This window comes from Dermacentor andersoni, chromosome 9 (genome assembly GCF_023375885.2).
Source record: "Dermacentor andersoni chromosome 9, qqDerAnde1_hic_scaffold, whole genome shotgun sequence".
Lineage (NCBI taxonomy): Eukaryota > Metazoa > Arthropoda > Arachnida > Ixodida > Ixodidae > Dermacentor > Dermacentor andersoni.
Window position 1 is genome coordinate 29,303,134 of NC_092822.1, and position 25,379 is coordinate 29,328,512.

At 45.7% G+C, this 25,379-nt stretch overlaps 1 protein-coding gene across 1 annotated transcript; it reads left to right on the forward strand.

The window, feature by feature from the left end:
• Positions 1 to 25,379, forward strand: LOC129383852 (calcium-activated chloride channel regulator 4-like). The gene is made up of 8 exons (XM_072284469.1): positions 1 to 98; positions 4,689 to 4,916; positions 8,392 to 8,688; positions 13,319 to 13,537; positions 15,910 to 16,180; positions 20,272 to 20,445; positions 23,627 to 23,956; positions 24,493 to 25,379. The coding sequence occupies exons 1-8, from the start codon at positions 93 to 95 to the stop codon at positions 25,188 to 25,190; spliced, it is 2,223 nt and encodes a 740-aa protein (XP_072140570.1). The 5' UTR covers positions 1 to 92; the 3' UTR covers positions 25,191 to 25,379.

Here is a 25,379-nt window from a genome sequence, read left to right on the forward strand (position 1 = left end):
CGCTCAAGCGCCTCGACGTCACCTTTACAGAATGGCAAGAAAGGGCAGACGTACCTCAAAAAATTGTTCTGGTTTTGGATGTGTCGAGTAGCATGATGGTAAGCAGAGACTTTCGATATGCATTGTTTGCACCGTTTGCTTGCTCGTAGCAACGAGTGGCAGTGAAGCGACAATGGCCGACGTACGAAGCGCGCACGACTGAGCGCACACTGCCGCATGCTGACACAGCATATCCCGTTGAGGAACGTGCTAGACGCACACAGACTCTACGTCTTGCGCTTCCTAGAACGATGCCGTGAGTGCGTTTGCGAGGCTGTATCGTTGTCGGCGCAGCATCTCCTGCATTTCCTGCACGCTCAACTGTGACGTCAGCGCGGGGTGTGCGAGAAAGTCACGTGGACGCACCGCTTACGGAAAGACGTGTACGAACGGCTCAAAAAGAAGTGCAAGCATGAAAACAGACTGGTGCATGTTACTGAATAAAGTAATTATGTTAGCTTACTGCATCGCCAGTGAAAATGTAACTGTGGAGATTGTTAGTTAACCGGAACACTAAAGAGAACAAATATTTTTTTCTGCATCAGTAAATTACCATTTTAGAATATCGCAAACGTCACCCTTACCACGGTAACACGCTTAGTAAACCAGACAAGTAGCAACCAGAAAAAGCGGGCGGCGACGCCTCCTTGTATTTCCCTCACCAGCTCGCTGTGATGTCGTGGATTTTGACAATGTTTTCAAAGGCCTACGTAATTCCTTAGCGATAAAGATCGATTACATTGTGTTCTAAGGGCGCCAACGATCGGACATGTTGACTTTCTGTAACTTTTGCTGAACCAACACTGCGTAAGCCCGAAAATGCACTTTGAAATACTTGGCGTCACTATGGCGTCCTTTCTTCTTCACCTTCTAATCTTATCTACCTTTCATTACGACATTAATGAAAAAGTTTTCAAACCAAGTTCTTTCCCATTGAACTGATGTAGTATTTTCCCTCAGTGTCCCTTTAAGGTTCTATGTTTCATAAAGTATTTGAGCTGAATCTCAAAAGCTAAAGAGAGTCAATATATATTTCCGGCTAGAACACTGAACGGGCTCGGGCTTACCCGAATGCCCAGGCCCAACCAGGCTCGTGTGCAGGGCTCTAGCTGGGTGGGCATGTTTTGACCAGGTCTGCGCTAGGGCCGAGAAGCTCGGGGCTCAGCATTCGGCTGGTTCCTACCGTTATATTTCTCCGGTGTACGCTCTCCCATACATGCCATGCACTCAGCGGCTAGAAATTAACGCTTGGGTATCATGCGGTGAGGGCTGATTTCCCATGAGCCTTTCGTTTATATCCTCTATGAGTGGGCTTCAATATCGTCACGCGACTAGAATACGTAAACTGTAGGGAATTACGTGCCGAAACCATGATCTGATTATGAGGCACGCCGTGGTGGGCGAGTGCGGAATAACTCGGAGCACCCCGGGTTCCTTAACGTGCGCCTAAATCGATGTGCACGGTTGTTTTCGCATTTCACCCCAGACTAGGATACATTAGTCTAACGAAATATTTCGGCAGAACTGTCTGGTAACGCCCACTACTGTTCTTTGTGAACTAAACAAAGTATCGCAAGTTGTCAGAAGTGAAACGACCACAAAAATTCACGAAGCAATGCAGATTCAAAATGGGCACGACAACTATTATTTTCAACTCTGCGACAGAAGTGTACGTTACAACCATGAATTTTGCTTGTAGTCTGTTATTTAGTTTTTATGTTTGTGTACTTATGTAATAGTTTTTTACACTACAACGAGCGATGTTGTTACAGCAGCGTCCGATGTATACGACCTTGCGACACAAAAAAGTACTTCGGCAACTTTTCCTTTCTCTTGCCCAAACTCCAATATTTTTTCAGCAATCTGTCATTTACCGGGTTTGGAAGACTATAGGTAAAAATCAGCCATTTATTCTTGAAATGCTTCTTGCAACCAGACACTAGACGTGGTATTAGATATTTGGCATAGTTTTTCTAGTGAAAGTACCTATGTTATGGTTAAAACTGATCCTTTGTGTATGATAATGAACTTTTTTTTTCACTACACAGTGCAGCATGGCGCCTTGTTACACCGAAATTAATTTTCCTACTGTAGATATATCCATCTGCGCTTCACTGTGCGTATTTGATTCCATACTTATTACACCTCTTCGGGTTGAAAAAGTTCATGCTCGACCACCACTACCAAAAAAATTGTGACGTGTCACACCGTGAAAGCGAGTGATTTACTAGCGTAAATCGGTGCCGTTTCCGAGTTTCTAAGTTATGCCCTCTTGCCCGACACAACTGCATTGTCACAAGTCACCTAGCACATTGTTCGGGTTTTTTACTGGTCACGCCAAGCCCGCGCCCCTTGCCGGTCTTTTTCAGCTCGTGCTCCGCGCTTGCCGACGACTCCGAGATCGGTCGATTCGCGCTCGGCTTACAGCCACTTGCGTTGCTGCTCTGTTTGCACTCGGTGCTCGGCCTCTTGATCATGATTCGAACACGCTACGCCCGTAGCGCACGCAGAGCTTGTAGCAACTGCCAGAGGAGGTGAACCCAGTCGCACACTAGTACCGCGACGCTCCACCTCCGTCCTCCTCTCCCCTCTAACGCGCATTCTTCCCTACCTTTCCGACGTGCTCCTCCTCTCCACCTCGAGGCGCGATCCTCTTCCGGCGCTCACTTTTCTCTGCCAGCACCGCCACCTCCGACTCAAATGTCACCGATTTCACTGAGGAAGCATGTACGCTTGCTCGTAAAAGTGAAATGAACGAGTGTGCAAAGAAAATACAAATGGCAATACGTGCGAGAAACGCTACGCTTGCAGAATGCAAAAAAAAAAAAAAAAAAAAAAATACGCAAGACTTGCCTTAAACTCGCGATTAGACGATTTTAAAAATGGCTGGCTCTCCCGTAATCGAGAGTATATGTGATGCAAGCATGAAATGGCTACAGGCAAATCAGATTGGTTGGAGATGATACTAGACACAAACTTAAAATGGCTGTAGTGCATGTTCACACTGTTGGCACTGTTCATTGTGGCGTAAACATCCGTCTACTGGCGAATCACTCGCCTTGTTCCTAAACAAGTCGCGGCTTCAGTTGATCGCGTAGATAGTAATTGTAAAGAATGAGCGCTGGTAATCAATGTACACATAAGAATATAATGCAAAACCGAAATATGTTTACGGTCAAATATAAGAAAACATTCGTAAAGGACGTACCTATCCACGGGAAAACAGTGGCATATTTCCGGTCGTATATACCGATCACTTTTGTGTCCCCATGAAGAATAAACTGTCTAAATGAAGAACCACATCTGCGTTTTTCAATGGGCTTACGAAATTGTCGATTTATTGTAAAAAAAAAAAAAAAAAAAAATTGACGACGTGCCGTCCAGTATTAAACACCTCGCATAGAACGCTTGCATGCCAGTAAAACTTGAATAGGAAGCAATTTCATGGAACACATGTAGTAAACGCAGCGTCATACAACTTGAACGCATTCAGAGAAAGGTTTTTGAAGGCTTATACAGAAATATTTAGCTGCCCAATAAAAATTACATATATGCACTTTCTTTCTTGCTCAGTGGACGGGTAACTTTATGCCTTTGGTATTCGATAAGGCTCATATTGGGCAGAGAGAAAAGCCCGTCAACGCCGTGCACAATGTAGAAATTGTTGCCGCTCACTTAACCCTGGCGATAACCACCATTGTCCGTTACAAATGCAATTAACAAGCAAGGAAAATCCGACAATCATAAGGACGCCTGCTCTTCTTCGCTTCTTCGCACACTTTCAAAACAAGCGTGCGGCTTCCTGGGTATTTTTAACCTGATAGCACAACCTCTTGTATTTCTGTTTATTTTGCTCCTTCGCTTTGCAGCATTCACAGCGCAAGTGTTTACATTGCGCTAAAGTGTGCGTGCGTTACGAACGAATAGCCGCAGTTGAAGGCATTGTGTCCTCATTTTCCGGTTCTCTGTTTTTTTAACAGCGGTTCCTCTCCCTTTCTGCTTTCTGCCTGCTAGCTTTCAGAAAGTTGACGCCGCAAATCGGACGGCTTAGAATTAATTTTCTCCCATGCGTATGAGCCGCATACGTTGTGCAGAGCCGGTTGTACTGAACTCATCCTGACTAGTCTGTCCGGCCGTCGTTGTTTATAGAGGGTATATGGAAAGAATACGCAGTGGCCGGGGTATAGAAATAGAGGAATAACGTACTGCTGGTTTCTTGCCCGAGGAGATGACATGTTAACAGCCGTTATCAGGAAAAATGCAAGGTACCGTTGAAGAGCACACGGGATTAAATGCCTTAGGCTGCACTGGAATTCCGAAGACGTAACATTGACGTCGGCGTCCTCCCAACCCAATCCGATCCCTATTGCAGGCAGCGATTATTCTAGGTGGATGGATTCCAGTGCTAGCTCAAAAGCTTTTGCGGCAAAAAATATAGCCGGTTGTCACCAAACTGAAAATTACTTTATGTTGCATGATTTCTTCAGTGCTAAGTGTTGGCCGAGACTAAATAAGTGTATAAAGCATAGTTTCTACAGAGGGTAAACTGGAGATCGTTAGAAGAGGCCTTCGTTCTGCAGTCGACATTAAATTAGCCGGCTTCTGCTACTGGTGATCATGGTAATGATGATGATGTTTTCATATCGCAGGATGGGGATCGCCTTGTTTTCTTGAAAGAAGCTGCCAGGTACTACATACAAGCTATACCTGATGGCTTGAGAAGACTGGCTATTGTAACATTCTCCACAAATGCCACAGTTGCCCAAAACATGGACATCGTCAATTCGACCACTCGGCAAGGGTTTATTAACAAAGTGAATGCTCTAAAACCTGGCGGGGGGACGTGTATTGGCTGCGGACTTGAACTGGCACAGAAGGTATGTCTTTTCCTCCTCATTTGCTTAGTATAGCTTTCTGAGCTTGAGGCGGCTGTGTTATCTGCGCACGCTTCAGTCTCTCTGGCCAAGACCAGAGATACAGACGGTAGGTTGCGATACGAACGATAGCTGAGCCGGTCGCCTATCCTTTGCGTTGGTCCTGCCTGCTTGGAAAGTTCGAACAGTGGAGCAGGCTTCCTGACTGTCTGGTCAATACTTCGGGATGCTCGCTTCGCGTTTATTTCGGAGAGAACGAGGGAGCTCCTGCTGGAGACCTATTGTAACGGTAAGGTGCAAAAGCAACGAGCATTTTACATCTACGGCACCGAACCAGCTTATACAAATGAGCTTTGTTGAAGCCAACGTAAATAATGATCTCTGGGAGTGGGGTTAGTGTTGTGTTACTGACGAAGTTCTATACACTATCGGGCACTGCAAATAAAAAAAAAACAAACTTTATGAGCATTTCTTATTGGTGTGAAGCCTGTTAGCTTGCCTCAGTAAGCGAAAATAATTGATACGGCTGCATACTCGACAGGAATAGTTAACAGAAGAAGTGTTTAAGGATAAATGCATAAGTGTGAGGGAGCGCGGCGACAAAAGCAGAGGTGACGTAGGGTAATTTTCTTCTGTTTAATTGAAATATAGAAAGCGTCAGGTGAAGTGAAATGAAAGTTGACGCAAGCTTACATGGGCCGTAAGGGGGAGTGCTCCCTTTCACGCGAACGATGCTTTGCCAAATAGGCTAAAGTGTACGCGTTCAAGAATAAGGTTATGTGCTGGTATTTTATACAGCGTCTCTCGCCGCCATGTTGGCGGACGACAAACATACTTTTCATTGTCTGCAGGTGGCAATAAGCACGCGAGTATAGAAGCAGGCAAATTGCCAATAAACATTCTTAGTTTGTCTTACGATGTCAATATTGTCACATTCAAGACTTTCGCTGTGCAATGATTTCTGGTGCTCGAAGAGGGTTCTACATACGCTGCTCTGGCTTTGAGCAACCCTAGATAGCCAGTACTCCTAAGTGCAATCCTGTACGTGTACCCAAATGCCCGAAGAAGTAGTGCGGGCGGATGACGCCATGCACTGTAGCCCATTGGTAAATCGTGGTTTTATCGCACGAGTTGGTAAAGGACTAGCACCGTTTTATCGGTTTGTCCACTTTCATTTCGCTTTTCGTTGTTATATTTACGTTTAAATCAGACATGATTAGTTTTATTGTTATAGCAAATGTATGGCTAGGTTCCGTAACTATTTAGACATATGTATGCTAATTGCCACGCCATGCGTTACGACAAGCGCTATATGCGGGTTGCATTGCACCACCACTGTCACTAAAAGTTGCTGATTCTAGGTCTTACAGTCGTGACAAAATATTCCTTTGAATTTTCAGAATGGACGCTCACAAACAGACGTCGTGATGCGAAACACTAACAGCGCACGGCTTTTAACCAAAATTTCAGATTATTAGACGCGCGAAAAGATGACAAAGCTCGAATCTGCAAGTGGTATAGCTTTATTACCGCGGCTGCCCTCAAGTCGATGATCACAACGGTGTGCAACGGGGCGTTCAAAAATGCCAATGAAACGGCTACCTCAACGAAGGAGATTTGGCAGAGTGATGTTCTATACGTGCGGAAAGGTCCCCAAAAGGTTATACTGTCACACAATCTTTCTATTAGGCACGATGTGGTACATTCTCACCTTTAGCTCCGAGGTGCCAGTGCCATAGAAATGCACGGCCAGTCATTTTCATTTGGAACCTGGAGCCTCCACCTGTTACAAAAAATGTATATTTTCTTTGGCATAATAATGGGTCTTTCGTACTTATACGTCACAATGACGTTGGGAGTTATCACGCCTTTGTTACGTCCCATGATAGAAAGGTGAAGTAAGGGCCGCTTGAAAAATTTGGTCCAATAGCGGGAGGCTGAAAGCCACCAAGGCGCAGATAGGGAAAGAAACGCTTGTGTTTTGTTTAGCCTGCTCATGCACAATCGCTGTGTGGACGTCACCTTGGGATTTGGATGTTTTCGCGGAGTTTGAATCAATACGTTTTGTGGTTTTATGGGCCAGAACCGCGACTTGTTTATGAGACATGCAGTAGTGGGGGGCTCTGGTTTATTCTTGACCGCCATGAGATCTTTCACGTGCCCCAATGCAGGGGATACGGGCTCTTTTCATTTCGCCCCCAATCCAGATGCGGCCGCCGCGGCCGTGATTTGGTCCTGTGACCTCGTGCTTAGCAGCGCAACACCATAGCCGCTAAGCCACCGCGGCGAGTGATTCGCGAAATTTGCGATCTCTCGTTAAAGACAGGCAAAGTTAACGCGGCCTAATTTCTTTGTTTCATTGCGATAGCAGTTATATGGACACTTCAAGCGCCTTTTGCCGTCACCGTTGCCGCGAGGTTCCGTATAAATTCCAAGGGCGATAACATCGTCGCCGCGCACCATACGCTGTATGTGCGAGTGAAAGCATTCGAGGGTGAGCCGGCGATCACGGCTGAAACATGCGGACGTAAGGGAAGAAACCGGTGAGGAAGCGCGCCGAATTCCGGTCTGCGCACCGCCCCGCGCGGAGGGTACGGAGGTGGCGGAGGGCGGGGCGCATTGTACTCCTGGCGGCCCAGGCTGCTGTATCTTGAAAGCAATCTGCGACGAGGGCTGAGTCCACCACCCGCCGTGTTTTGTCGTCTTAGGTGGCGTTGACGCTACAGGCAGCACGAAGGTCAATTTCCTTGAAGCTGCTGCCACGCTTGTTCATGCTTGCTTGTTTGGTGCGGGACACCATGCTCGTTAGTTTAGTTAGTATGCGTATGTTTACAAGTTTATACGACCGATAAAACTACTTTCATCACTTCGTATAGCTGTCCACTAATTAGCTATCGTAATCGATGCTTCGCCTTTCGCCCGAAACTGCAACTTTATAAATGTCTCTTTGTTACCAATCGTTGAGCAATAATGACGAAAAATGCAATCAGATCGCAACAGCTTCAAATCATAGCGACACATATGCACGAATGAGAAGGTTGAGCGCCGCAGTTTACGTTGCTATGTTGAGTAGAGCAAATAGACTGCGAAACTGCAATTGAAGAAATACCCGCTTGTAGAAAGGGTTTCATCACAGGACTCAGCATTTTTTCCTTTACAGGGAATGAAAGCTCTCTGGAGAAAAAAAAATTCAAAAGTTAGCTACCGTTATAACCAAGACATTTGCTTAAACTTTGGTTGCCGAGCCGAGACATTTCTTCTTAATCCCATTGTTCATCTCTTACAATTGCGGGTTTGTTTGAGTGTATGTGTGCACTGTTTAAGGAGGCTTCCCTTTTCCATTATTTGAATACTTTCACACTACCTCTGCACAGAGGGCTCGACACTGGCGTTACTTTTGCTTCTCATTATGAGTTAGTGAGGTTGTATCTATTACATGCAAGTACTCAGTCAAGCGAATGATATCCTTCACATGCAGCTGCTGACTTCACCGCATGATCCTCCACATGGCTCCATCATTCTCCTGGTAACCGACGGCGAGGAGAACCGGACGCCTTATGTGGCGAGCGTCATGCAAAACATCGTGAAGTCCCTCATCGAAGTGAGCTCATTTGCGATTGGAAGAGAAGCTGACGAAAAACTTGAAGTTTTGGCAGCTGCAACGAAGGGTCAATCGTTCTTTTTCCCAGACGGCCAACCATTTAATGGCGTCAACATGGGCGCGGCGTTTGTGACAGCCAGTGCATCCGAAGTGGAACCCCAATGGCCCGTTACGGTAAGTTTAAGTGTTGCCATTTCAACAAACGTGCCGCTACCTTTGGTTTAATGCGTCATGCCCGGTATTTCTGCTGGCGTTGAGGTGGACGGAACACACAGCGCGATGTGTGCGCGCATATTTGAGCCTGCAATCAGCCTCTGAGGTCAATTAATTGTGTATTTATGAATGTTCCAATCACTAATGCGACCTTATTGCAGTATTATCCTCTATTTCTAAGCTGCGGTTTAGGAGCCATGAAACATACGCGACGATCGTAACAGCGTGGGTACCGTTCTGCTACCGATAGGAGCTCTGCTGTTATACTTTGACAAGCGCTCAAACTGTTCGCTGCAGGTTACATTGCGTGACTACTTGGTTGGATGGATGAGGTTTCCACCCATCAATAAAATAGTTTTGGCTAGTAATAGCAGCATACCTTACAGTCTGAATTAAGCTTGTCGAGCAAAGCGACAGTTTACGAACTGCGCGAGCGTCCTAAGCAGTAGTAGGTGCTGGATTACAGATATCTTTGTTCTATATAGCACATGGTCCAAGCATACGGCATCAGCGGTTGTATATTTATAAACAGTGTGCGGCGTTAGCCCGTTTTCTCTTGCTTTTTAGAAAAAGAGGATGATAACCGAATTTTTTTTTTCGGTTGTGTTCGTTCAGTTCTCTACGACGCACTCACACGTATTACGGAAATTTTGCGCTCAAAAATAGACCTCGCATTCTTTTTATGCGAATCCTCTCATACGTTGTGGCTGTATACAGGCCAAAAAGGCAATGCCGAAGCACACAGCTTATATATGTATCGTGCTGGCTCACCAACCGCAGTGATCGCTGTGTTGAGCAGCGCCATGGGCCTCATGCAGCAAGGCTAGCGTAGACATATGGTAATTTCAAGCACACTAGACTTGAAATGCGTGAGAACGATGCCAGTGTATCACAAATATTTGATAGCGCCTGCCGCTCAAATGTTTCGTGGTTGGCTTAGGTTGGCCGTGCACGAGCATGCGCTCTTATGTTTTATGTTTTACTCCCTACGCCAATCGATCAGACAGTGAGCTGATTTACCATTTAATACTGGTAATACAGAGACGCCGGTTTCCTTTGTTGAATTAAAATTGATATAAGCAACATAGTAAAAACGCATACACGCACCGCGACTGATAGTGCGCGTACACCGCGGCTGACTATGCGCGTCACATTTTTGCGCCCGCAAGACATATTTCCGCCTACAGTAGTCACGGGTGCACCGAAAGGCTTCCCTGACGACCTTGGCGTAAATTTCACAAAGTAAGATTTAAAACATCTCGAAATCATTCCGCAGCACGTGACAGCAATACGTTCAAGCAGCGCCGCGCCGGATCGCCCAAGCCAGAGAGGAGCTCTCCACGCGCCCTATCCTCCTCGCCCGATGAAACGGTCTATAGGGGACGCCCAGCCCAGCATTCACTGTCCCCTCCCCCCCTCCCCCCCCCGCGAAAGAAATTGACTGCCCCATAATCGAGAGTAGATGTATACATGAAATAGCTTCTGACAAATCAGAGTGGTAGGATATGATACTCGCCGCTACCTTGAAATCGGTACAGTGCGCGTACAGTGCACGTGGGGAGTGCACGTTTGCAACGGGAAACCCCACCCCACCACACCACAGCACACGAAGCTGTTTTGAATTGAACCTCATTGCAAGCGTAGCCGCGGCGAAGCAGCCATCCGTGGCGAGTCGGACGCTGGTGGCTTGAGTACGCAGAGTGGCGCCATCTCTCGAGCGGGCGCAAAAGCCGGTCCGCGCAAGTCACGGACCACTAGCGTTTAAAAGAGCAAAGGCAACCATGTCACAGCGCCAAATGATGAAAATCAATTGTATGGTGCTCTGTATCTGCCTTTTGAACGTCGTTATCGGAAAGGACAAATTGAATTTCAGCGTCGTAGAAGTTACATATTGAGTGATATTGTGAACAAACCTTAGGAAGAACTCGGAAGCAATATTTCTTGTAACTTGTATGGGCAGTAACTAAGATATGTAATGCGGTCCTGGTACAAAAGGTTGGACGCCAGAGACGGCAATTTCTCAAGTTTTGTCTGGTTGCCCGAATGGTCTCGTTTTGTTCTCGGAACGACGCTCGATTGTTCTCGTCTGAGTGCCAAGGTAACTCCTCTGCCTTTTGGCTCAAAGTGACTTGAACGTCGCCGACAACGGGAGCTAAAAGCATTTCATGAATTAAAATACCCTGTGGTTCCGCTTGCAACACCGTTACTCCTCGCAGGCGACAACGTTCATTGTGGGGATTTTAATGCGATAGTATCATGAGGAGACTTCACTCACTCTGACGGCATCACCATCCATGGAGTTTTTAAATATATATCGTAGAGGGAAATGTGACACTAGTGTCTACGGGGGCTCTCCTGAGCTTTGCCTCTGCATACAGGGGAATGATGGGAGGTACTGGCTTCGGATTGACATCGATTTTGAGACTAGTGTGGCTTGCATGCGGTGCAGTAAACGAAGCTGTGTAAAAATATTTTCGCGTAAAATTTAATTTTCTTTCTGCAGTATTTCATATAGTGCACAATACATTGCCTACTGTTTGTATGACTTAGAGATCGAAGCACGATTTACCATCAGGGCACACCAGGGTATGCATTGTTCCACAATTTTGTTCTCAATCTTGCGCCAATGAAGAATACTTGATACAACAGCAGTAACAACCCTGCATGTGCTTATATAAAAACACTCGTCAAATATTTATGGTAATAAACATTTTGTAGTGAGAAAGTGTTGCGCCTCTGAGAAAAATGTTACAAGTGTCGTCTGCTACGACGCCTGCTCGCTGCCAACGCGAGACTTTTCTCGTAGAAGATAGGCACTTGCGAACTCTCTCGCTCTATCGAAAGGCACACCTTCGAAAAGCACATCTGCTGCAGTGCTAGTTGGGATGCTTGTGGCCTCCTACGAGTACGTCTAATTACATTTTAGGTTGCGTACCGCTTTGTCTGAAGCGCGCGCCAGCAGCTTTTGTGGCGTGGCTTTGCGCTTACCCGTTTTGGAACAGCAGACAACAGCCAGGAAGCAGCAACCTTTCTTACCACAAGTAAGCTGTGTTCTCAACTGCCTGGCAACACACATTTCAATGAGCACATAAGAAGCAATGCGTAATGAAGCCCTCAATTTGATTGTCAAACGACAAGAAGCACAATGTCTATGTAGAAAAAGAAATGCGTTATGCAAGCAGTCAACGGTCCTCCAATTGCACTCTGCATAAACAGTAGGAAAAACCACTGGCAGTGTATTAAAAACCAAGTGCATGTGCGCAGCTAAACTTTAAAGCTTTAAGGCTCGCGCTGCAAATATGAGCATGTATGACAAGCCAAACGGCTGTAGCAAAGCAGTAAGTTGCATCTACTTACTGACCACGTTAAGAGCGACTGAACGAAATACGTTATGTACAACGGCAACAGACAGGAAGAAAGCAGTGTCAAAAGCTGATAGTCTATTTGATATCAAGATAAAATAATCGAACAGGGCAGGCCATGTAATGCGTGAGGTATATAACTGGCGGACCGGTAAACGTACGCCAGCCCGATCAGTCTTCCCATAAGAAAGCATCACTAGATGTTGAATCGCGGCGCAATTTAACGAAAGCGTCACTTAAGCTAACTAGTAGTCACGCCACGTTTTCTAAGTGCTTTAAAGGTTATAATCATAGAACACGAACGTAGTATCGTGCTTGTATCAGTAGGAAGCGCAATGAAAATGGAGGTGTACATTATATACCCTTCGCGAGCAGCAGCGCTTACTCTGGAATGTACGATGAGTCAGCTATATGTAGCGGACGTGCTTGACTCGAATATCAATTCTCGATAACCGAGGAATGTGCTCCCTGCTATCAATGTCATTGGGCGGTACTTGTTATTCTGGGCACATGTTCACCCATTAAAATGTTAGCTTGCGTGACTCTTCCTGTGCCAGTCTCTCGTTCTTCACTACAACTACAACATGAGAATTTATTTAACGCTGCCAGTTTTGAGCTTTAAACCAACAAGGTCAAGTTCAAGATTGAAACCAACAGCTTTAAGAAAAGTTTGATTACACTACTATACGTTTCATTTAGTCAATGATAGAATAACCATTGCTTACATTTATTCTAACAACGAATATTTTTTTCTGAGCTGTATAAAAATCGCGTATTCACTGAAAACACCAGCACACATGAGTTTTTCACTGTCTAGGGTGAAGTGGCTGTATTGCTCTTCAAAACGCGGTCGCAATCTTGCTTCATTGCTGTTTACCAATAACTATTCATCAACGGCGTTGATACGTGCATTATGCTATGCTATGACTATGAAAAGTGAAGCAGCCTTATTTTTATTAGAAGATCCTCCGAAGAAGCTTGATGGACTGGCCTTTGGTAACGTTGGCGGAATACGTCTGGTTTCTTCAATATGCTCCTTGGGTGGAGTACTACGCCTTGCACAATGACGGGTGGTGTTTTGCTTCTCTAATTTGCGTTCTCATCCTCTTTTCGCTGCCTGGTATACATGTTTCCCTTTTATATAAATATGCCCAACATGGATAGCTGAATGCTCAGTGCGTTGGGAAGTGAAGTCTCAAAATTACCGCAACGTCCTTGTCTCGATGCAGGTTTTGCAAATTGAAAGCAACTTCAGCACGGGGATGAAAAAGAATTTCACCATTCATGCCAGTTTCGCAAAGAACACAATCATCTCCATTAGGCTTGCTGGTTCAACCAAACGATCACTGAAAGTAGAGCTTACGGACCCTAGTGGACAGAAATGCGCCGTTTGCAAGGGTGTCCCCTACGGTGACACAACGAGGATAGCCCTACCGGAGCCCGTAAAGGTAAGGTGAACTTCCGAGAGCATTCCTTATCATCAGTTTTCCCCGTATGATTCACGCACCCCTCGATGATCTCCTTCGCTGCATGACCCTCGCATGATGCGTTTGACTTCTCCGCATGATGCACGATGGCGGGAAATAGGGGTTGGTATTGCCCAGCTACTACCAGAGATAATAAATATGTGTCAGTGCGAGAACCACCTCGTGGCGGAAACACGACAAAAAGAAACTTGCCTCCACCTCCGTTTGGGAACGTCGTCACGGGCTGACTGATGGCAGGCTCATGTGTGCGTTTGGCGACCCACCGTACAAGTACAGTGAAGGCGTCGGTGTGGCATTGTTGTGGGCGAACACTTACTCGATACTTAGGCATGTGGAACTTGAAAACATTCTCCGCAGCTGCATAGTCTGTGGCATTAACGAGTCTGAATAAGCCCCTCGTCAACAGGCCTGCCCTGATGTGCAACTCCACCCACGTGGACACCAAGCTTCGCTTATAAATTGTAACTTATTTTCATAAAAAAGATGATTGCAGTTGAAATTATGCAAAGTATACAATAGATACCCTGCTACAAGCAACGATTATTCAATGCTTTTAGAATAAGCATGAGCTCCCGGCACGACACGCGTTCAATTCGCAACAAGCACCTGGCACCGCACTGCGAGACGCCTCGACAGCTGTACGCCGTGGCCAAAAGCGTATCTTCCTTTTTTGGTGTGAAAACGCGAAAAGGAAAAAGGTTAGGCGATCTCAAACGTACTCGTTTTGGGGCCGTCAGTCATCCTTTGATGCGCCGTCCATGAAAACGGGATAGGCCGTCGCCGTCGGCATTGATTTCACGAGACCAACGGGGTCGGTCGATGTGCGCCGCTGGTAGGGTCATTCCGAAAACTCTGTCGACTGGGCCACGTACGCCTCCAGGGCGTTGCGGCACAGTCGGTGCGGTACAGTGTCTGGATTTGTATTTGCAGGAAGCTTTGCGACACGGCGGCATCCAAATAATTTCTCTGCCTTCGTTGCGGGCAGGCAGCGCCACATTTCCATAAAATGAATTGCTGAGAACACACACACACACACACATATAAGTAGAGATAACCCAAAATATCAGAAAATAAACTTTTTTGTGATTTTATATGCCTATAGCATTTCAAACGAGCTGAGGCCTGTACATTAATTCATAAATGGACGCGGTTCTAAAGTGCTTAATGCCACATATCGCCGCTGAGTATCACTCCCTTCGTTTTCAGGAGAGCTTAAAGGCCGATTTTAATATACAACTCATTCTTCGGGTATAGAGTTATGTTTCCTCGTATCATTGAGATTCACGATCTCTACATCGCACGATAATCTCAATACGTGTTATGCACGGTGGCCAGTCCCTAGGGCACAGTAGCCATGCGGGGCCTAACAGATTTTTGCAATTTGTTCGAGTTCCTCGTAAGCAACAACTTTAACAATTAATAGTTGCCTAATAAAATTATTCCGCAATATGCGTACTTGAATACTAGGTTTGCCCCAAAATACTGAGAAGTCTGTAATTGTAGGTGTCTTTATCTATCGATATTTGTCCTTTGGTAGAGAGACTTTCTGGAAATGGCTAATGCAATTGTTACGTTCAGGGCTCAAAGTTTGTTAAGAAAATGATCTTTAAAATAAGCTTCATATTGGAATTCGCTTCCAAAATATTTTTTCAACGTGCACATTCCAATATAATGAGAATTTTGCGAGGAATATTTGTATTTATGGTATGATTTTTTTTACTTCACTAAATAACAAGTAAATCAGAAGAATTTAGCTAAATTTCAGGCTGAACATTTTGTTACGTACGGAGAGAATGCTTTTGTCATATAAAGCACTGTTTTCGAGAACTCGCATTTAACTGTCAAGTTATGAATCATCATGCCCCAAATTCATCAGGTACATGATTTCTCACATCATTTACCGGGCATTGCTTTGAAAAGCCCCTCCTAGCAATAATGTAGTTTTGTATTTTGGAATTCGGTTGATAACACGAGCGAGACACCAATGATCTTTGTGAGGCTCGGCTTTCGTGAGGACGGCCTAACCACTTCGTTGACACAGGGCAGCATGCAGGTTTCCTGAGGATCTGCGCGTTTTTAGAAGATTCGATAAAAAGGGAGGCATTCCTGCATCCTAAGCGTTGCATGTGAACACGATTCTATATGCACGAAAGGTATTCGAGAATATGAACTATGATGAACGGAATGGCTCATGCACAAGACCAGGCTGCCGCCATCAGTCATGAATGCCCATTTTCAGCTCTAATAATCTCTGTCTCTGTGTGCGTATGCGTCTGTGTGTTTTTTCGTTTTCTACTGATTGATTGATGTATTGTACATGTCTATTCTTCAAGACTGGTACTTGGATGCTTCAGCTAAAGAGAAACAGTACCGATGATGTCCAGGCCAGCGTGAGGGTGCTCTCACAACCTTCTGACAACAACACGGAACCCATCAGAACCAGTGCCCGAATGATAGACGTGTTAGTTGGAGAACCCTCCCGGTCTGTCGTCATTGTTGACGTCACTAAAGGGAAGAAGATCGTCTTGAATGCAAGTGTTACTGCCGAGATAACTGACTGGCTTGGAGAAACCACTACCCTAAGACCTCGTGACAATGGCCAAGGTGCGGAGAATGTTGCTCGATCTTGTTATCGCAGAGCTGGGTTTAGTTTGTTATAAATCTTAAATATTCACAGATCTAAATATTACAAGCGCGAAGGAATAGCAAAGCTCAAATATCAAAATTATGTAGTTTGATTGGCGTGGCCGTAGACTTCCTTCGGGATCGGCCAAGAAAAGAGGTTCAAAACATGCTCTATACGCAAAGGTGTAACTAAGAAAGACGTTGGCTTCAGTAATTAAACATAAACGAAATTTTCCGTTAGCAAGGCTAAAACCGAGGACACCTAACACGACAGCTCGTTTTTCCTTGGTCAATATCTGTTTATTGCAATTTATACTGCCGCTGCCCCTTCGAACACTTCGTGCGATATTCAAGCATATCGCTATTGCAATGGTTGTTTTGCCCTGATGGCGAAACTGCGATATCTTTTTAACGGCACAGGGTTAAGAGCCCCGCGTCACAGAAAGCCCGGTCCTCGGCGTCTCGCGTCCGGCGACCAGCGTCGCCGTCGTTTCTGAAAAAATCCTTCCGAATCCCGCACACCCAACCAAGCAGGGCCTCCGTGTAGTACAAAGGAGCTACTGAACTAATTGAATTTCTCAAAGTAAAGTGCACCAGAAAAAAATTGTAAAGTAACACTTATACACTCCCTACAGACAAGATAGCGTCAGACTGCAATTTCAATATACGAGAAAAGCTAATCTTTTTACGCGGAAGCTCAAACTCCTTTCAACCCGATAGTCCACCTATTTGAGGTCTGTCCAAAAGTAGGAGCGGCAAGGCCCACTCGATTCCTTCAAAACATCATCAATACCAGAACCAGAAAGCTCGACTTAGTGCATAGAGTTTGCCGCCAGCGTTTCCCGGTAAACATTACGGTTACATAAGCTGTATTTGCCGGGAAGGGTGAGAAGCAGTCGGGGATTTTTGTAAGCTATCGCGTTCGACTCTTGAAGGCGAAGCTTAAGCGTCTTCCAACTTTTTTTTCCCCTCTTTTTGCGGCATTGCGCACGGTCAGTAGCGGTATTCCGCGTTATATATTAAGCTGTTTACGAGGCGGCCTGCCTTCATTATTGAATTTGCCGAATCCGGGTCAAACGCAGTAACTTTGGACGTGTGACCTTGAATTTCTTGCTTGAAGGGCATCTCCCTCGAGAGGAACGGCGCACGGACTTTAAAACATTCAGCGGCTTTGAAATTACAGTCGCGCAGATAGTAATAATTTTGCATACGCGTTTGGCACCGCGTGATCTACGCGGCGCGCTAGTCGGTTTTCAATTCTTAAACCTAATGAGCAGCACTTCAGTTGTTTTACAGGGTCCCTTTCGTTAGTTTTCCTTTCGCACTACCACTTTTTGTGTGGAATTCTTGAAGCTGCTCAAAGGAAGATGAAAAAAAAAAAAACTGCCGAAATTTTGAGAATTGTTTAATAAAGCGTAAGCATTGTTTGGCTAGGCAGTGGCTTCGTTTTATCTTAGTGTTGCTTAAATCCCTTTCCTAGTTCGTACGCGTCTACCCATCGTCTTTCCAGTAGCGAAGAGTGCTTAGGTTTTAGCAGACAATTGTCACATTTTCTCGCCGTATCCGACCCCTTCATTGCAATTGTATCCAATGAGCCGAAATGCCGAGCACAAGCGCGCCTCGACGGAGCTGCAGAGCGGTCGAAAGCGAACACCAGGACGCGATTGGAGATTTTTGTTCGATACGCGTTCTGTTCGGTTGCTGCAACGTCACCAAGTGTCAGTGCGCAAAATGTCTGAGAACGGGGTGGAGAGAGCAGCCAATCGGCAAGCGGTGAACTCCCAGGCAGTTTACTTCCCTCGTTTGTCGTCTGCTTGCAGACAGTATACTACAAAACGAAATGTTTCTCGTCTTCCAATGAATGAAATCTTCATCTAAATTTTGTCTTCTCAAGCTTCAAATCGTTTTTAAATAGTAGTAAGTGTGAATACTACAATTTATAACTATTAGTTTCCCTGCGTCGTCCCTAGGTGGTGTCGCGCACGGCGAGAACAAAGAAAGAAAAAAGAAACGACGGGAGCAGTGGCGCACTTTTCAAGAGGCAGCAAGAACATTCCAGTGGGTCGCTCGCACCGATGATGGGGTCGACTTAGCCGTACAGCCAACGCACTATTTGTTTCGAGAAACGAAAGCGACGCCGGAATTCGCTTTCTGCCATTTTTTAAACCCGTTTCGCAATGCCACCCGCTCTCCTTCCTCCTCGATCAATGCCAGCGCAAACACCGAAGTTCCGAACGCAAGCGGCATTTTTCTTGAATTAAACTATAGATTAGATTCGAACGTGCTAATCAACTGCCGAACCTACCGTTTGGATCCAATCCCATCCACCAGACGCGCCATGAAAAGCCGGTCTCTTAAAGAGCGATGATTGCTCGAAACTTCCCTAATCCCACCGGGTTCGACGCCTAGCAGACGAAATGCTCGGTGGGAGGACGACTCATAGGAGCGTGTCGTCATTCTGACGTCACCAAAAACGTGGCCGCGCCCCGAATATGGCGACGTCGGCGCGGAGTAGGCCATTCTCACGCGCCGGTAACTGAACGAAGGCGCCGAACAACCATCTCCAGTCGCACCCCAGATAGATAGTTATCCTACAAAGAAAAGAAAGACGCTTGATTCTTCAACCCGTGAGGGAGCACTGCGAAGCGTCGTCAAGGGAGAGGGAGTAGGAAGTGAAAGATGATAGCGAAAGAGGGGGAGGATGTGGCCTAGCAGGCACCACTATGGTCGACAGGTGGCAGTCCTCAGTAAAGTTGCCAGCGTTGTAGCGGGCGTTTACAGTGTGTCCATTCCAGTGGAATTTATAAACTCCAGCAGCATCGCAGCACAGGGAGCTTGGTACACACCGGGAGCAGCAGGTCAGTCTCTGTGGCCGCTGGAAGACCATGGCGTCTGTAAGTGTTGATCACTATGGAGCGTTCCTGCGCACAAGATGGACAGGCACAGAGAAGGTGCTCCAGAGTCTCGCGGTCGAACACCAGGTGTCGCAGCAGCGCGCTAGGCGTCGCATGAGGGGAGGTGCATCGCCGCGATGGCAGGTGACCCTCACTGTCGCTTTCGCAAGCTTGCATTATGTTCGTGTTCCTAGTCCGCACAACCTCTCGCCGGCGTTTCGAATGCGTCTTGGTAAGGCCCAATGAAAACGCGCCAAGCCTGTCAACGCACTCGTTCGCCCGCGAGGTGTTCAGTACTCGAAGGACTCTCAGCAGCGTTCACTTGGGACTTTGGGCAACCCCAAAATCTTAAGTAGGCCCAACGAAAAGATTAAAGTTGGCCCGTCCCCAAATTTCAAATTGGCTTACCTGAAAATTTCCAAGTTGAAACCCCTCCCCCGAAGAAAAATTCAAGTTAGTCTACCTCAAGTTTAATTTGGCCTACGTTGAAATTTCAGGTTGGTGCACCCCCAAATTTGTTTCCCCACCCTAAAATTTGAAGTTGGCCCACACCAAAAATTCAGTAGGCCCACCTCCAAGTCTCAAGTTGACTCAAACGCAAATTTCAAGTTGACCCACCATCGAAGTTCATTTGGCCCACCCCCAAATTTCAGTTTACCTATCCCTACTATAGGCTGCCTCACGAACTTTCTAGGGAGCCCTACGTATGTCTATGAATATTGTTTTTATTTTATTGCTTTAAATTGTTCCTTGTAGCCTTAGAAAGCTGCAAATCATCTATATTTACACTTTCATAACGAATAAATGTCTGAGCTTTGCAAATACGACGCATTATTGTGCAGATACAAGGCCTTACACATTTCATATGATGCGGCTGGGGAGCTCGCGAAAGAAAGCTTACGCTTTAAAATTTATCAATACTGCGAGCATTCATGACTCAGCACACTCCCGTAGCGTGGCGCTACACAAAAGGACGTTGAGCAGCGATGGATTAACGATGTTTTTGTTCTGTTGTGCTGAAGTTCAGTAATAAAGAGCTGCTGGCGCAAATTTTGCAGATGCTGGCGCGTATTGGAATCGCTTGGCGCAGACAGGGCTAATTGGAGATCGCAGTGAGATGACTTCGTCCTGCAGTGGACAATAAATAAGCTGATGATGATGATAATGATTTTGCAGACCCAGACGTGTACGCAGATGACGGGAAGTACTCTGAGTACTACACCGACTTTATTGGAAGTGGAAGGTACATCTTGGAGGCATACGTGAGTGGTCACAACGTTAACGTGTCCTGCAGGACGGCATGTTCTGCAAGCTCCAATATGCCCCTCATTGCGAAGCAGAATACCATCGGTGAGTAGAATCATTCAGACGTTTTCTTGAAACACCCGTACTGAATGTAGGAACACGATCCCTACTTTTCTTTTGCAGCCTCCTGCATGAGCACGAAAATCTTTTGCTTGGCATAAAGCTAAAAAACAACCCCTGTGCCACGTAGAGAATGAGATGACGTATTGACGGGAAGAAAACCGACATGCCACGTGTAAAGCCTTGCCAGATTATGTTATGTTGCAGGCAACCGATAGTTTATTGACAAAAGTACTACTGCTTAAAATGCTGCCAGTATGGGGTCTGCTTTATTGAAGTGGTTTTCAATGGGTACACTCACCTATAGCCGGGCCACTTCAAATATTGAAAACCAACTCCGCCCGCATAATCACAAGGCCCCTGTTATCCGTGCCCAGAGCCCGAAATACCTGAGGATGTACATCGCACTCTTGCATGGTTATCTACCGCAAAGACACAAAGCTAGCGTGTAATTTGCGAAGGACCGTTACTTAAGGTAACAAAATAACCGCTAATTACTTGAACTCCACCGGTGGCAGCCCAAGAAGACGGCTATTGTCTAGGCCAGGAACGAACAGCTACATGCAATTGCACATTATGCCTGTCAGGTTTTTCACACAGCTTGTCGTGCTACAAGAACATAGAATGATTAATTATTATAGGTATGTATGGTACAACAGTTTTATTTTGTGTGTATTAAACTGTAGGAGAAATATCGCTCATTGCCTTTCAAAGCCACAGTTTTGACGAAGTCAGTATCAGGGACTTCTTTCAATCTTCAACATTTCCTGATTTCCCACCAATGTGCCTGCGGCATCTATGAGGTAATCCTAACCCAATCGTAATGCGATACTTGGCAAGTCTTTTAAATGAATTAGATGTCAACAACGCCACAATATTTTTGAAAGGCATAAAGCTTCCCCAAGAGAGTAATGCAGATCGGAAGCGATGGCATCGTAAACTTGGTGACCTATATTTAATGGGGACCCGAGGCGGGATCGGGCCTTGGACCTTCTGGCTAGGGTCGGATAAGCGTGGGCTTGCTGTTCTAACTTCCCAGGACGCCTACTTTAAGAATGCCTACCCTTACGTTTTTTTATTAAGAGGCGCCTCTGGATCTCTGAGAAAGCAGGGCAGGCAGGCAGCGGCCTTGGTGCGGCACAAGGCCCAGATTAAGGTCCCGGTGACCACCCGTGCCCACCTGCACGCCGCATCTGCTTCTACGTTCGCGGCATTGGGAGACTCGTCAACGAAGTTCCGAGGCTATTCGCATGTGATAAGTTTTTCTTTCTCTTTCTTTTCTTCTTTCTTTTCTGCGCAGTTTCAGTAAGGGATGAGTAGTGTTGTTGCTGTAGGTGAACCTAGCTTTGCTACATTTGCCCGCCTTTTCAGTGATGCATTCCGACGCTTCACAAATAGCACCAATGAGCTTATAATGGACTACCTTACAAAGGTGAATGAAGTGGCCCGTAGGTCCGAAGTAATTAGCATATAACAGATAAATACATTTTTCAGTGATCTTTACTGCCGTGATCGTCATTGTCACAGTACAACAAAAATTCAAATGTTGGCGATAGTATTACGAAAAATCATTTCGGCACGTCGGTCTTTGTATCTGTCCTTGCACGCCTCTGTTGGTGAAAGGAAGCAAGACGGATGCTTGCGTCGACCAAGATTCTACCAACTAGCCCTGAAGTAGGTGAAATTCGCAACCACCTAATCACTGAAGAAGTCACCGTGATCTAGCAACTATTTGACGCTTGTTAATTTTCGCTTTTCGAAGTTTCTGGCACGCTCGGTGTGCTACGTTTGGAGTTAAACCATTACTCGAATGCGTTTGTGGTATCCCTAATAAAAAACGAGTGATTAGGTCATTTTTTAAAAAGAATCATGCTATCGTCAGTGCTGAACTGGGTGCCAACAGGAAATCATATCCTAAACAGAATTTTCGTGGGACCTGAACGTGATCGTAAACCGATATTTCTGAACGTGCCTCCACCCGAGCTCAACCGGAACCGCAAAAAAAAAAAAAATAATAATATTTACCGGCTAGCCGCGCATCGGTTTTGGCATATGGGGTGACACGATTACTAAACACGTTAACGATTCTTCGAATCAGCTATTTCAACTGGCGCGTTAGGACAATTTGTTATGACTCACAAGCTGAGACTATCAATATGCGAGAATACATACAGACGATGGGGACTTGCCGTTCACCACGGCCAACTCTATTGGGACTTATGGTCTTGGCTTTGCAAATTGTACTCCGTGTCTGAAATTTTTCAGGGACCCTGCGTAATCGCCACTTTTGTTGAACCTAAAAATTAGGTGCTTTGTTTGCAACGAGGCGAATTCACGTTTTCATAGCTGTCATATGGAATTTCTTTATTTTGTGTTTGCGCGTGTTGTGTGTTAGGTCGCGTGCATGTGCACGGGCGAGCATATTTCTTTGGTTGGTCTTGACCCCAAGTGTTATTTAAAGAGAACACCACCACTAGAACTGTAGTGGCTGTAGCATCGCGAGTGGTCAATTCACGCGCAACGCCCAAAGTTTTAAAACGGAGAGAACAACCAAGCCCGAGATTGTGCGGCCTCGGTTCGTGTTGGCGCCATTCCAACATCCGGATTCAGGCAGAGTCAAAGTTCGCTCATATCACGAAACACATTAACTAATCATTGACTGAAAACTGGATGCTATTTGAATTAAGCCTAAGAAAGCAATAAGATTGCTTCTGATTCGACATGAAATGTGGTAGCACATGAGCATTACCCATATGTGTCACCATTTATCTTTTATATAAGTTCCCCTCCAAATTTCCTGCCTCGAGCTTCAGCATTTTACATTTTACCGGTTCTTTGAAAAACAATATTCATAACAATTAGTCAGTGGTGTGGAAGCGACAGGAAATAATAAATCGCTCTTGAATGGCATGTTCCTTGAACACCTCTCATGTCCGTGAACGAGAAGTGACTGAGGCATCCAGTAGAATGTCTTTTCACCGACTCGTTTCCTCAGTGGTGTTAAAATCTCCTTATATGCAACTGTTAACTCTTCCCATAAAATCACCTACTGTATATAACACGCAGCACAATGATAGCCTTCACAAGGAGCTTTCTTGACAGCAAGGACAAAGCCGTGTTTTGTTTGTTATGTCTGAAACCCTCACAACAATATTTTTATTTGCAGAATCACCTATAGGGCCCTGCAATGTGTCCGATGAGTATCCCAAAGAGTGTTGCGAACTGTCCAATGAGTATCCCAAAGAGTGCTTCCCTTCATACAACGGAACCTTCGAGTACGAACCCCAGCGGCAAGGAGAAGAGAACATCAACGGCACTTGGTATATTGTTGTCGATGGAGGATCATTCTATGTCGACCACAATATCACCAAAAGCATGTATCCGCCATTGAAACCTTGGAAATTTCGAGTCTGTTGTGCGACACCAGGAAACAATGGAACTCTTCTCGTTGAGATGAGCTGGAATTGGGCGGGTGCACACCTGAACTCTGGAAAAGGTTGGTATTAGATTAGCTGTGAAAGCGCAGCGAGTACTTTACCACTCAAGGACGCCGAAGAACGAAGTGAGAGTGTGACGCATGGTTCTAGAATTATTCCCCGGAGAACTGGTCACCTGGAACGAATTCGGCGCGCGTTGAGTAGAAGTGCAATACTCTGACTGTTAAATCAAACGTGTAATCCAGGCAAATTGAAATCAAGCCTATCCGTGACTTTTCGTCACGCCACCTTTGTTGCGGGGCAGAATTAAAAATGTATCTACGAATCGAAAGTAGCTGTGATATCTAAGCCGGAATGTAGGTACTTTGTGTGGTGATAGAGATACAAAATAACGAGAAAAATTTGATAATGAAATAAGGGCACGAAATATCAGTTATTTAAAAGTATTCTATCTCTAAGACGAGGACAGGCGCAGTGTAGTATCGAGTACATGCTGACGTCTTTTGTTACCAAATCGAGATATACCTCGCATGAGAAATAATTCGCTCATATTTTGCTCTAGCATTTGTTTCCTTTCATGTGTTCTCTCTAACAGCGTCATCAATCGATATCCGGGTGAGTAAAACGTCCGCAAGTCTCAAGGAAAACTTCGAGTCACAAGAAAAGATTGATTCAACCCATTTGGTTAAGGGTACCTTAGAACCTGGTGAAGCTCGCACGCTTAACGAAGTTACCATATCGCTTTCTCGTGACTGGGCAGAAGTTACAGAAAAATATACAAGATGGCAAGTTAAGTTTGCTGCTAGAACGACAAACTCGCTTAACGTGACTTCCGAGTTGTCAGATGTAGCAGACTTGGACTACTTCGACGAGGAAAAGTACACATCAGAGCCCCTAGCCAGTGTGCCCACAAGACAAACAGCAGCAGAAGAAGGTACCACAACATCGACAGGCGGAAATACAGCCGAAAATGATGATTTGGCGTTTACATTCACGATTGAAGAATCTGACGACGACGAAAAGTACACGTCAAAGGCGCCAAGAAAGGAGCCCCCGAGCTACGCGGAAGCTGGCAAAGGCAATGAATCTACAGGCGGGCACCGCGCCGAAGACAGCAATGATGGCACATCCACATCGGCAATGCCTTTGGTTCTGGCTCTTATTGTGGCTGCGGTGGTGATCATTTCTGCCGGACTATGGGCGCTTAAAATGATCAAGGATGAACTCGAAGACGTGGTGCAACAAGAGGCTGCTATTGAATTGACCACCACAACAAGTGTGTCAGTGCAGTAGAGTTGAAAACTTTGGAAGTTAATAAACTTCACTCAAGACGAGACACCAGGTAGTGTTTTCAGACTCGCATGTTCTTATTGAGCCTACTGTTTCACCGAAGATATTCAATTCCTAATATTACGACTGTGCACGTGACATTCTTCAAAAGCTCGCTGCTTCTCGTGCACCTGAGAATCAGCGACAAATATT

Excerpts from the sequence above, each read along its gene's own strand:
- LOC129383852 (XM_072284469.1), top strand. Across the intron at positions 4,917-8,391 it reads GACTTGAACTGGCACAGAAG|CTGCTGACTTCACCGCATGA; the intron begins GTATGTCTTTTC and ends CTTCACATGCAG. Across the intron at positions 16,181-20,271 it reads ACCTCGTGACAATGGCCAAG|ACCCAGACGTGTACGCAGAT; the intron begins GTGCGGAGAATG and ends ATGATTTTGCAG.